Source organism: Elaeis guineensis, chromosome 2 (assembly GCF_000442705.2).
Source record: "Elaeis guineensis isolate ETL-2024a chromosome 2, EG11, whole genome shotgun sequence".
In the NCBI taxonomy this organism is placed as follows: Eukaryota; Viridiplantae; Streptophyta; class Magnoliopsida; order Arecales; family Arecaceae; genus Elaeis; species Elaeis guineensis.
In genome coordinates, this window is record NC_025994.2 from 4,736,145 (window position 1) to 4,748,406 (window position 12,262).

At 35.8% G+C, this 12,262-nt stretch overlaps 1 protein-coding gene across 2 annotated transcripts; it reads left to right on the plus strand.

Moving 5' to 3' along the window:
• Positions 1–3,449: 3,449 nt before the first annotated feature.
• On the plus strand, positions 3,450–12,262 carry LOC105035578 (uncharacterized). Of its 2 annotated transcripts, XM_010911181.3 has the most exons (11): positions 3,451–3,750; positions 4,244–4,432; positions 6,558–6,611; positions 9,421–9,531; positions 9,700–9,762; positions 9,871–10,125; positions 10,786–10,932; positions 11,027–11,054; positions 11,150–11,220; positions 11,599–11,658; positions 11,779–12,262. In XM_010911181.3, the coding sequence occupies exons 1-11, from the start codon at positions 3,541–3,543 to the stop codon at positions 11,845–11,847; spliced, it is 1,257 nt and encodes a 418-aa protein (XP_010909483.2). In that variant the 5' UTR covers positions 3,451–3,540; the 3' UTR covers positions 11,848–12,262. The 2 variants fall into 2 exon arrangements, with proteins under 2 accessions (XP_073107589.1, XP_010909483.2); XM_073251488.1 differs by lacking the exon at positions 6,558–6,611 and having other exon boundaries at positions 3,450–3,750.

The following is a 12,262-nucleotide window of genomic DNA, read 5'->3' on the forward strand; positions in this document are numbered from 1 at the left end:
ACAAAATAAAAGAATTAAATAATCAATCTCATTGAAAAATAAAAATTAATTATTAATTAAAATATTAAAATAAATCTAAAGAACATAAAAAAAATACCATTTGGAGCAAAGCCATGCAACCAATTTCGCATGCCAATAAGAGTTTGGATATTTTCAGAAAAGAGAGAGCTTCTATACTTGTTCAAAATACAACCTCCAATATTAAAGACAGATTCAGATGCTATTGTAGTAATTGGAATGTTAAGCACATCACGTGCCATAACTGAAAGATCAGAAAATTGTGTAGTATCCTTCCAATACTTGAGTACCTCCAAATTACTAAAGCAGTCATAATCAAGTGTTCGCTCTTCTAAATAAAGATCCAATTCAAATTTGCCATCATTAGATTTAGTTGCACTCTTATATTTCTTGAACTCTTAAAAAATTTTAAACATATTTACAACAAAAAAGAGAAACAGATGAGATATCAGACATCAAATAACATATAGCTGAAAAAGAATTTAAATTTCAAAATAATAAGTTTTAAAGAATGTTTAAAACTTACACTCAAAACTTTTGTATCTTTGGTTTTAGCTCCTTCACTTGACCTAGATAAAATATTGGATTGAGAATCACTTGCACTTGCACTTGATGATGCACTGGACTTGCTTGCATATTGTTCATAGAGCTTGTACAATTTTATTTTTGACAAAATCTCTTTTCTCTTCAGCAATAGAAGGATCAATCTTTGAGTAACAAAATTTTAAAAATTCAAGTTTCATGCGTGGGTCTAGAATAGCTCCAAATGCAAATACTACACTATACTCCTTCCAATATTTATCAAACTTTTCTTTTATTCTTTGAGTCATGTCCCTGATAATCCCATCTTCACAATACAAATTATCATTCAACATACATTCAATTTTTCAAACTTGCAAAAAATATAAGTTGGAGGTCGGATAAGATGAGCCAGAGATCTTATTAGTAGTCTCATAAAATGGTTCCAAAAATTCATATTTTTTTTCCTCTCCTCCATTCATCATTTGTTGGACAATATTTGAAATTTCTATCAACCAATTGGAGACTAGCAAAAGTCTTTTCATATTTGAGTGCACTATCAAGCATCAAATATATTGCATTCCATCTGGTTGATACATCTAACCTTAAACCAATTCCTACATCAAGACCCATTTGCTTAACACATTCTTGAAATTTTTTATCCTCCCATCTGATCCCCTCACATATTTGACACTCTCTCTGATTTTATACAGGGATTCACTAGCCACCTTCAAGCCTTCTTGAACAATAAGATTCAGTATGTGAGTAAAGCAATGCACATGAAAGAATTCTCCATCACATAATAAGCTATTTTGCAAACGAAGATGACCTTTCAAAATATCTACCATGTTGTCATTAGATGAAGAATTATCTAAGGTAATAGAAATTTTTTTTTTCTCTATACCCCATTTTTTCAAGTAATTAAATATAGTTGAAGCCAATTCAACTCCAGTGTGGGGAGGTTCCATGCAAGTAAAATTGAGAATTTTACTATTTAATTTTCAATTTTCATCAACAAAATGAGCAGTTAAACAAATATAACCCTCAATAGTGCATGCTGTCCATACATCAAAAGTCAAACATATTCTATTAGGAATCTTAGCCATAGCTTATTTAAGCTTCTCTTTCTTTCTCAAATGAATTTTTTGAACATCAGCCACAGCAGTATTCCTAGAATTTATCACCATATCTGGATTTATATACTTTGTCCAAGCTCTAATCTTATCATATTCAACAAAATTATAAGACAAGTCATATTTAATGATAGCTTCGTAAGTATTACATGAGAAATCATTTGATCTATTTTTCTAGATCTTATTTTTCCTATTTGATCAATGATCATTTCTCCCACATTATGATATTCAACCATTTTATAACTTTGCAAATGATGATGCAAATGTGAAGTTCCATAATTTGAACCACCAGGTTTAGGATCAACTTTATACTCATGCTTGTAACCATTACATGTTGCTCTTTCAATTCCATCTTTTACTTTACCAATTTTTGCGAAAAAAATTCAAACATCTAATGTTCCTATTTTCTGTTTCTTATTCATTGATCCAGAAATATTAGATTCAATTCTAGTTTCGATTGAAATTTCTGATGATTGAGATTCCATAATTTTTCAAAAATCCTCCATAAAAATCATAAAATATAATAAACAAAAGGATAATATCATTGATTCAGTCTATGATAGCTAATGAAATAGTTATTTAATTAATAATTTAATATTAATTTAACATCCTCTGTTAAAGCAGTAAAGCAGAGGGAGAGTCGGAGAGAGAGCTTCATCACACCGAGCGAGCCTGAGAGGGAGAGAGGGCCTGGATTTTGGTCCTGGAGCTTGAAGCAAGATGGAGAGAGACCGAGAGAGGTAGGGAGCTTGAGAGGGAGATGGCAGAGAGCCTGAGAACTCTAGTCCTGAAGCCTGACTCAGAGCTAGCAGCACTGACGATAAAGGAGGAGGAGGAGGATCGCCTGGAGGTTGGATGGAGGGGCGTCCGTCGGTGGAAGGGAGGAGGGGCCCGGAGGAGGAGGGGGATCATCCGGAGGTTGGATAGAGGGGCGTCTGTCGGTGGAAGGGAGGAGAAGGCCGGCAATGTGGGGCTTCGTGATCGGATTCGAAGGCCGGAGGCGACGGTATCGATGATGAGAAGGAGGAGGGGACGAAAGGGAGAGGAACCGATGGAGGCGGTCGTACTGCTGCTCGGCAGAGGTGATCGTCCTACGGCGATGTGGGGGCAGTGGGGTGGCAGCGGCGGCTGGCGATGTGGGACAGTGGGGCGGCGGCGGTGGCTGGTGATGTGGGGCAACGGGGCTCAGGATTAAAAAACTAATAGGGTTCCAGCCTCCCAGCGCCAGGGATTAGAATTTGAAACGTAATAGGGTTTTTTTTTAAGATTTTTTTTTAAATTTCCATGGCCCACTTGGGCTAGCCCGGCCCAATCCATATTAGCCCTTGGGCTGATGTGGGGCGGACCAAACAGGCTCGATTGTTATTTGGACTATTCATATGGCAGTCCAGTCCATCTCATTTACAGGGTTAGGCCGGACTGGTCCTATGGGCCAAGTCCATTTTGATAGCCCTAACAGGAAGTCATACAAGACATTAAGAAGCCATATATATTGTTTTGAATATTATAAAGACACAAAAAATCATGTATATTATTCAGAACGTCATATATATTTATGAAAAATAATATAAGATATTAAGAAATAATAATATTATTTTTTTATTCTATAAAAAAAATATTTTTATCATTAAAAATTTTAAAAAAATTAATAATATTAAATATTTTTTTATTATTAAATATATTATATATTTTAATATAAACAATGCTTCTTATTAATTTTATTGCGTTGCATGCGGTACATAAAGACCAGCTTACATGATTCATAAGTCACAGACGGATTATTCTTCACGTGAACTGCACGTGCCCTCTATCTTCCATTTTTCTGTTTTTCGTCGCCTTCCCGCTGCGCGAGCTAAGGGGGGTGGCAGAGATGGCGGTGGCTAGGGTTTTGGGCTCCGCTCTCCTAGGTTTTAGGAGGAGCCCCTCCTCCGTCTCCTCGTACTCCTCGTGCTCCTCCCCTCTTCTTCTACAGTGGCAATGGAGGCGGCTCTACTCCTCGGGCCCGAGGCTCAGCATGAGCCTCAAGGCCGGCATCGTCGGCCTCCCCAATGTCGGCAAGTCCACCCTCTTCAATGCCGTCGTATGCTCTCCAAGTCTTAAATTTCGCATCTCCCCCTATTTTTAGCTGAAGTGAAGCGAGAAAAACAGCTCCTTTATGTTAAAACCTCGATGAAGGTTTTAAATTTCCGTGAAATTGGATGATTATAGTTCCTTATTTGAATAACTCTATTACTTGATCTTGTCAGTAGGTAGTTTTCTGATGACACCCTTGATTACAATGATGTGTTTGATGTTTTGACGCTGAGATATATCTGTATCATTTCTTAGTTTCCTGTGGAGGATTTCTCACTTTGTCTAAAAATAGATATTCCATTGCAAGTACTGTGCCTTACTAATAGTCTTTGTGCTTACTATCTTGATGTCTCTCACTAGCCCAAATTTTACGCTATCTGGAATTAGAAAAGTGTTTATGCTTGATGCTATCATATCCTTAATCAAATCCTACTTTACAATTGATGTATCATAGGCTTTTTGAGGAAGAAGTTAGATTGTTTGAAGATCCTAATTTTTAGGTTGAGAATGGAAAAGCCCAGGCCGCGAATTTTCCTTTCTGTACAATCGAGCCAAATGTTGGCATTGTTCCTGTACCAGATCCACGACTGAATGTGCTTGCGGAGCTCAGCAAATCTCAAAGAGTTGTTCCAGCATCTATTGAGTTTGTTGATATTGCCGGTCTTGTCAAAGGAGCCAGTCAAGGAGAGGTAACTTTGTTGCTGTCATGATATTTAGGCCTATGTATTCTTGGTTTTATAGTGGCTTTGTTCACTGTTCTGTTCATGCATTAGTATATTCTGTCATGTGCATTTTGGTCTTCAAGTTCTGAGGACAAAGCATAACATACGTTGATAAGGGCATCTTCCCATCCCACCCTGCAGTATATGTGAAGAAACCTAACATCTGTTGGAAACTCTGACGTCATAATCTAATGTTAGACTGAGAGAGATCTGATATTATGGTTGTCTACTTAAACCGGATACTAGTAGGTTATATAAGTCCTGTTGATAAATTAGTGTATATTATTGCTGCATTAGAAACTGTTTCTTAATGTCACTTACAATATCATACGACATAATTATCCTAAATAGTTATTTAATGAAAAAGGAAAAAATACCTCTTTGAAAGTGTACTTTATAAGACTTTATGTTCTAATGGAAATGGCCACACTATGAACAGAATCATAATCAGCATACCTTTTCATATAGTCTTGGCCTAAGGTAATGCCTGTCCCATAAGGAAATCCTTAGGTTAATGTTCCTACTTTGATTAATACTTTCTTTTCTCTAACTCCTGTTTGACTAACATTTCAGAAGTTCAGCCTCACATGGAAGCCCTGATGAGAAGAAACTGTTTTTGGGTTCTTTTCAAGAATGAGTCACCATAATTCCCTACCATGGGCAAAACACCATTTTTTCCCACCAATATTTTTTGCTTGACTTTTACAGTTGCTCTCTAAGGTCTTGCTTGATGTGTAAGATTATTGTTTGTTAAAGGAACAATTAAACTCATTACGATAACATTCTATTGAGATGTTAGGCAGCAGTTGGAATGATACAATAATAATTTTAATGTATTGATTAAGTATCCATGGAGTGCTTCAACCCTTAATTTACTTAGGATGTTGTGGGAATCACATTCTACCGGGAGTTGGCATTATTGACGTTGCTTCCCTTGGAGTTAGTGTTATTAGTTGTCTTGTTTGTGGGATCAAAAAGGAAAAAGGGCAACTTCCCCTTTTGCATTCCTTTGATTCTTGCATACAAAATCTTTGCATGGCTTGCTTGCAATATTATACTATTTGATTACTATGTCAGTTAAAGTTTAGAATTCAACCTTCTTGTAGAAGAAGAGAAAAAAAGAAAAATATTGCTTGTAATCTTCTTGGTCCTTTCGGTTAGTATCCCCTCATTCCTTTCCTACATTTAACTCAAAAATTTCCAAAGTAATTAATTTCCATATCTCCTTTGCTACTTTCTTCAACTTACTATCACTTCTAACGACATTCTAAAAGATATAAGATCAACCCGACTCATACTCAGCACTTAGGGAATTATTCCAAAACTTCAGGTGAAAAGCTGATGATCTGCACCAGCCTTGTGTTGTTTGCACATAATGCTTATGAAGATCCTACGGAATTCTCGTGAATACTTTTTTTTTTTGTTTGTTTGAGAATCATTTTTTGTAGGCAACAAGAAAATATAGTTCTGCTTAAGCTGGCTGTCTGATAAAGAATATTACTTCTAAAAGATACGTTCAATGTGAACCCCTCATTTTGAGGCTTCCTTTAGTTTTATCTTTAGAACATGCCCCTAGCATCATTAATTTTTTGGATGCTTGATTTGGAAGGCCCTGTAACTGAATTTCTGCAACTGGTCCGGTGATGATGGGCCAGAGATTAGCTGTTTGGAGTTGGAATGTCTATACCACTCCTATCAAACAACTTCAGAGTTGATTTCTGTATGGTGGAATATCTTCCTTGAATATCACAGTTTCACATTTTTCCAGCTTGTATGAGTTTGAGCATGTGGGAAACTTTGCTCTTTATCAATTCTAGCATACCTCTTATGGGGTCTAGAGCATTTGGTGCATATTTCATGGATATGTTATTAGAATGAAGCATCACTGCAACTTAAAATTGATTGGTTATTCAATCAATATGCTGTGACATATCATGTTATCTGTTGGTCTTCTGTTGTATCTGTTAAACTACAGTATAGTAACATATTTTTTTTACCCATTTAAGAGTAATAGTGCTAAATTATATGCATAACCAAACCTCATTCTATTTTTGATTTGTTTTTGTTGTTTGACCATGTCTTGGCACTCCAGGGATTGGGGAATAAATTTCTTTCACACATCCGTGAAGTGGATTCCATCCTTCAGGTTCCAAATTTTTTTAATCTATGCATATTTCATGTGTTGCTTGTTTCTTTAATTACACAATTTAGCAACTCTTTGAATTTTTTTTTCTCTCAGTTTGTTTTTGCGAATTGATGCTTGTAGTCATGATGACAATTTATGCAAAGGTGGGGAGACAGTTCACTGCAAGGTTTTAAGTGTTGGCCAAATTGATAAGTTTTAGCTGAAGTCATTGAACTGTTTGAATAGAAAATACACCAAGGTAGATATTTAGGTTAGGCACATGATCAGATAAAGTCCACTAATTTACATGGCTTTTTATTGTGTTGTTGAGGATGGAATTCTTTAAATCAAGCATGGCAATATCCAATGTTGGAATATGATTTTCTGTTTTTCAACTTTCTATAACAGTTCATTTGATAATTAAGTTACAATATCGCAACTTACTGGACGTTCCTAAGAAATCCAAGCTGCATCCTATCTTTCTGTTTGCTCTTGCCCATTTATGGCTGTAAAGCTCTTCCCCTAAAGTGCGATGAGCAATCAATTTATTTCTGTGGCTAAGCTTGATGACTTGGCTCTAAGATTTTTCAACGCACCTGTGCTTAGAGGATAAGCATGGGACTTAGTATCTTTTTCTCTCTCTATACAAAAATTTTAAAATACTGCTTGTATAATTTTGTAATGATACTTCATTGCTTCTAGTTTCTTCTTGTCATGCATGCTGATAACATAAATTTAAACAACAATTTTATGGTCTTTCTTTTATTATAACATAAGATATGCTTTGTTCACTTAACTAAATATTATTTTAATTCAACTGCTAATTAAAAATGCTTTTTATTTAGTAGTTGTGACAAATAAATTATTTCTATTATTCTTTGTGATAATGGTAAGTACCAGCTGTTAGTTATAGCTGTTGCTTTGTTCTTGAATAACACATGAAGGGTTGAGATTGGCAATATTCTATAATATTAAGTAACTTGCCTCCCCTGACATTGGATCCTAGCTCAACATCTGATAGGAGAAAATACTAGTATACTTGATTTACATTATGTTATATTAACTTCAGCCTAAAATTGTCAAAACTACAGAATAAAGAACTATAGCACTATATACTCTAAATTGTTGCACAAACTTTTCTTAGCTTCTTTCTGGTATTCTTCTCTTTTTTTTTTTTCCCTTCATATTTTAAAATTTTTTCTTGATATTGTGACCAAATCTCCTATACTTAGAGTGAAATGCCTGAAACTGTTGAAATTACCGAAGTCAAAACTCTATAGACTTGGCCAAAGCTGAAAGCTTTTAGACCTTAGTTCATTGTTAGATATGAAAAGTAGAGTGACTATGATGGTTATGATCCTTAATGAAATAAAAGGAATGTGGTGATGAGCTGTTCAACTACCCACATAAGTAGTTATTACTTATGTTGGAGCGAAACCATATAGTTTTCACCATTTATCTGAATATAGGCTGAATTTGCTAGATTATTTAAGTTACTCCACATTTCCCTTATGATGGCATTTAGGTGTTTTGGTCCTACTATTTCTCGAACCTTCCAGAACATGATGTAGCTTCCCTCCTTATTGTTACAACTTTGGACCTTTTGTCAACATCCTCAATCATTGTTGTTGGTTTTCCCCATCTTATGCCTTGAGAGGTGAGAACTGCTCTTCCTCTATCTACTAAATGGCCTATGCACCATCTTGTTCTTCCCATCTGTAATCAGTGTGTGTAAAGTTTCTTTATTGCCAATATTCATTTGATCCACAAAACCTTCCCAACCAGTGGACCATGTACATGTAATATATATGTATATGTAGATATGGACATGTATATGTGCACATGCAAATAGGTGAATACACATGCACATATATGTACAAACTTATGCACATATAGGTGTGCATTTATTGCTTTTATGATACTTACATGATAACTATGATAGAGACTAATCAAGTGTTGTTAATATTAAGAAGAAAAGCTTATCATAAATTTGACCTGCCCCAAACCCAATCTTGACCCAAAACACCAAAAGCATGAGGTTGAACTTTGATCTAAACCAACCAAACACATCATCACCATTGGGTCTTGAATATAGAAATTCTAGTATATTTTGAAACGATGCAACCTAATTAAGTGGGTTGGGCTTTTTATTTAGATGTTAGGTCCAAATTTTAGTGGGGATGGATCGGATCAAGTAAACCCCCAAGCGGCATGACTCGTTTGCAGTCCTATTGAGTTCCTTGTGGGATTGCTCTTCATCAATCAACCCTATACCTATTGCCATATGGAACATTGGCTTCTAAGCTTTAATGTGGAGGAACGTTGGTTTCTAACTTTTAATGTGGACTGACTCACTTATAACTCGTGCCTTAGGACTTAAATATGAGTACTTTATTAGACAATTCGTCATTCCTCAGTTGTCTATGTCTCATTCAAGTCTATGGAAAGCTGGAACAGTCTCTTTGCAGTTGTATGTGCTCAAATGTTGTAAATAATAAGGTAAGCTTCCTATAGGCTAAATGGTCTTTTAAGTTTCATGGTTGAGTCTTCTCTTGTCCAGTTTTCTTGCAGCCATGGGCTGGTTGTATAACATGATTTAAGCTTCAGGCATCATAACCCAGTTTTAAAAGCTGACCCATGCAGATGGGTCAACGCTTATAGGTTGTGGTATTTTAATATTTACTAATTCATCACAAATTTCCTCATGTTTATCATCTGGTTATGAACATGCTCATGCCGATACTCCAATCTAGGTATGCATGAATAGTTGCAAAGTTATCCTGAGAAATTGTCTTTTTTCTTTTTTCTTTTTTAACAAAATGTTTCTCAGGTTGTACGCTGCTTTGAGGATAATGATGTCATCCATGTGAATGGGATAATTGATCCAAAATCAGATATTGATGTCATCAACTTAGAACTAGTTTTTGCAGATCTCGACCAGGTATGCAAGTAAGGTAATTATGATTGTTATTGTTATTTATAGTACCGTTTTATGGTTGGAGCTCTTAAAACTTGATTGGCTCTAAGGCAATACTGTTGCCTATATGTTTATGCACCAAGAATAGGGAAAACTAACAGGACTAAGTTGTGCCTTTTATAAGAAATGCAGATAGAGAAACGTCTAGAGAAGCTTAAAAAAGGCAAAGCAAAAGACTCACAGTCGAAACTGAAGGTAGTTTATGCATATGGATTTTTATTGGCATTCTAACTTATCTGCTTTATCAATAATTTTATTCAACATGGCCTTTCCATTCACCTGTTTGGCTTCCCTAAACCTCAGGAGGAAGCAGAGAAGTCAGCTTTGGAGAAAATTCAGAAGACACTTATGGATGGAAGACCTGCCAGATCTGTTCCACTAACAGACTTCGAAAAGGATTCTATACGTCATCTCTGCTTACTGACCATGAAACCTGTCATATATGTAGCTAATGTGGCTGAGTCTGATCTTGCGGAACCCAATAGCAATCCTCATGTCAGGGAAGTGATAGACCTTGCATCAGACTTGCAATCTGGCCTGGTGACAGTATCAGCACAGGCAAGTCACTTATGCTGCTCTGCATTAGTTTTGACTAACCCAACTAATATATGGATTGCTATTGGCTTCCAGAGACATGCCTACATCATTGTTACATGGGATTTTACATCTTGTTAGCCTTCTTGGCTTCTGAGAAATAAAATTCTGATCATTTTTGTAAAATACAATGAATTTGTCCGTGTGTCCTGAAACTTAATCTATTCATTATGATTGCAAATATTGTAAATTGATATTGCTTCACAAATTTTCTGGTACATCTCCATCTTTCTTCCGTATGGATTCCTCACAACCTTACGTTTATTTATTTATTTAAAGGAGCATGTTCATGCTTCCATCCGTGAGATCTAGCAGCCTAGGAGATATTCATGTGATCATTGCTTTACTTGAACTGGATCTTTGACAAATTTGATGTTTTGTCTATGAAACTGATGATGAAAAGAAATATTACTTTACAAATTTTCTGGTACAACTCCATCTTTCTTCCGTATGGATTCCTCACAACCTTACGTTTATTTATTTATTTAAAGGAGCATGTTCATGCTTCCATCCGTGAGATCTAGCAGCCTAGGAGATATTCATGTGATCATAGATTTACTTGAACTGGATCTTTGACAAATTTGATGTTTTGTCTATGAAACTGATGATGAAAAGAAATATCAGGTTGAATCTGAGCTTACTGAACTTCCAATGGAAGAGAGAACTGAGTATTTAAAATCTCTTGGAGTAAATGAAAGTGGACTGGGAAATTTGATTAGGGCAACATATAAACTTTTGGGTTTGCGAACTTACTTTACGTCTGGAGAGAAGGTGAAGCATTGAACTTGAGTTGGTATCTGATTATTTTCCTTGGTATCTTATTGATCAAACCATCTTGATGTGCTTCTTTTGCTTTTTCCACCAGGAAACAAAAGCATGGACAATACTTGCCGGTTGGTGTTGTATCCCTATTATTTAATAGATACATAAGGTCAGTTATATTGGTTGACAAATTACTTATGCTTGTACTGTCATTCTCATAACATAGGCATGACAGCACCTCAAGCTGCTGGTGTTATCCATTCAGACTTTGAGAAAGGCTTCATTCGAGCAGAGACTGTAAGTACAATTCGGTATCATTTAGATTGTTATGCTGAATTAAGCTTACAGATGCAGTGGCATCTGAGAAAATACAAGTAGGCCTTAGTGCACCCATGTTAATAGTAAAAGCCCTTGATTGTTACCAAAGTTTTAATAGCAATCAATAGCCAGTTTGAACTAAGTAATTTCAAAAGGGTGGCAAGGCATGTTACTTGTTTTCTTGAAATATCATAAGAAAAATTAACCCTATGAGTTCTTTTGTACCTCGGAGAATCGCAGTATATTTCTGTATGTGATCACCAACTTAATATTTTGAGTTAATATGGAGTGTATCGATAACCTTAGTTTATCCATTTAACTGATCAACTCATGAAAGGAGTGGGATAAATTTTGCAGGTTGCTTATAATGATTTTGTTGCAGCTGGTTCTCTGGCAGCAGCAAGGGAGAAAGGACTTGTAAGTTTCATGTTTATTGTTCATTAATCAGGATGCATAGTACTGACTAATGAGATAATAAGAATGACTGGAACGCCTGGAATTCAAATCTTAAGCTTCGGCTGTTTTCTCTCAATGCAGTTGAGGTCAGAGGGAAAAGATTATGTTGTGCAGGAAGGAGATGTGATGCTTTTCCGATTCAACGTATAATGACACCATTTTAACTTGAGCAAGCTTTATTTGGTCATTATATCTTTTCGCAGCTTTTGTGAATTTAACATGAGCTGCTTTTGATATGCATCGACTGCAAAGCAGTGTTCATTATAGGAATTTGTTTATTGGAGACCCAACATATTCTTTGACATATCGGAGACTGATCATGAATGTTTGAGAAAATCCAGGATTAGTTGCAATAGGGTGTACACCTCCTTCTGTAGGAGAGCATCTCCCTATGTAGATGGGTGAGGCCTTTGCTTACATTTCATTGAGAAAATTCTTGTAATAACAATTCACCCTCGTTGTGTTTGTAAATTTAGTCAAGGATTTGTCTTTTGTGGACCATAGAACGAACTCACCAAAACCTGTCATGTTCTGAGGATGCTATAATTGTTGCTCTTGCACTTAA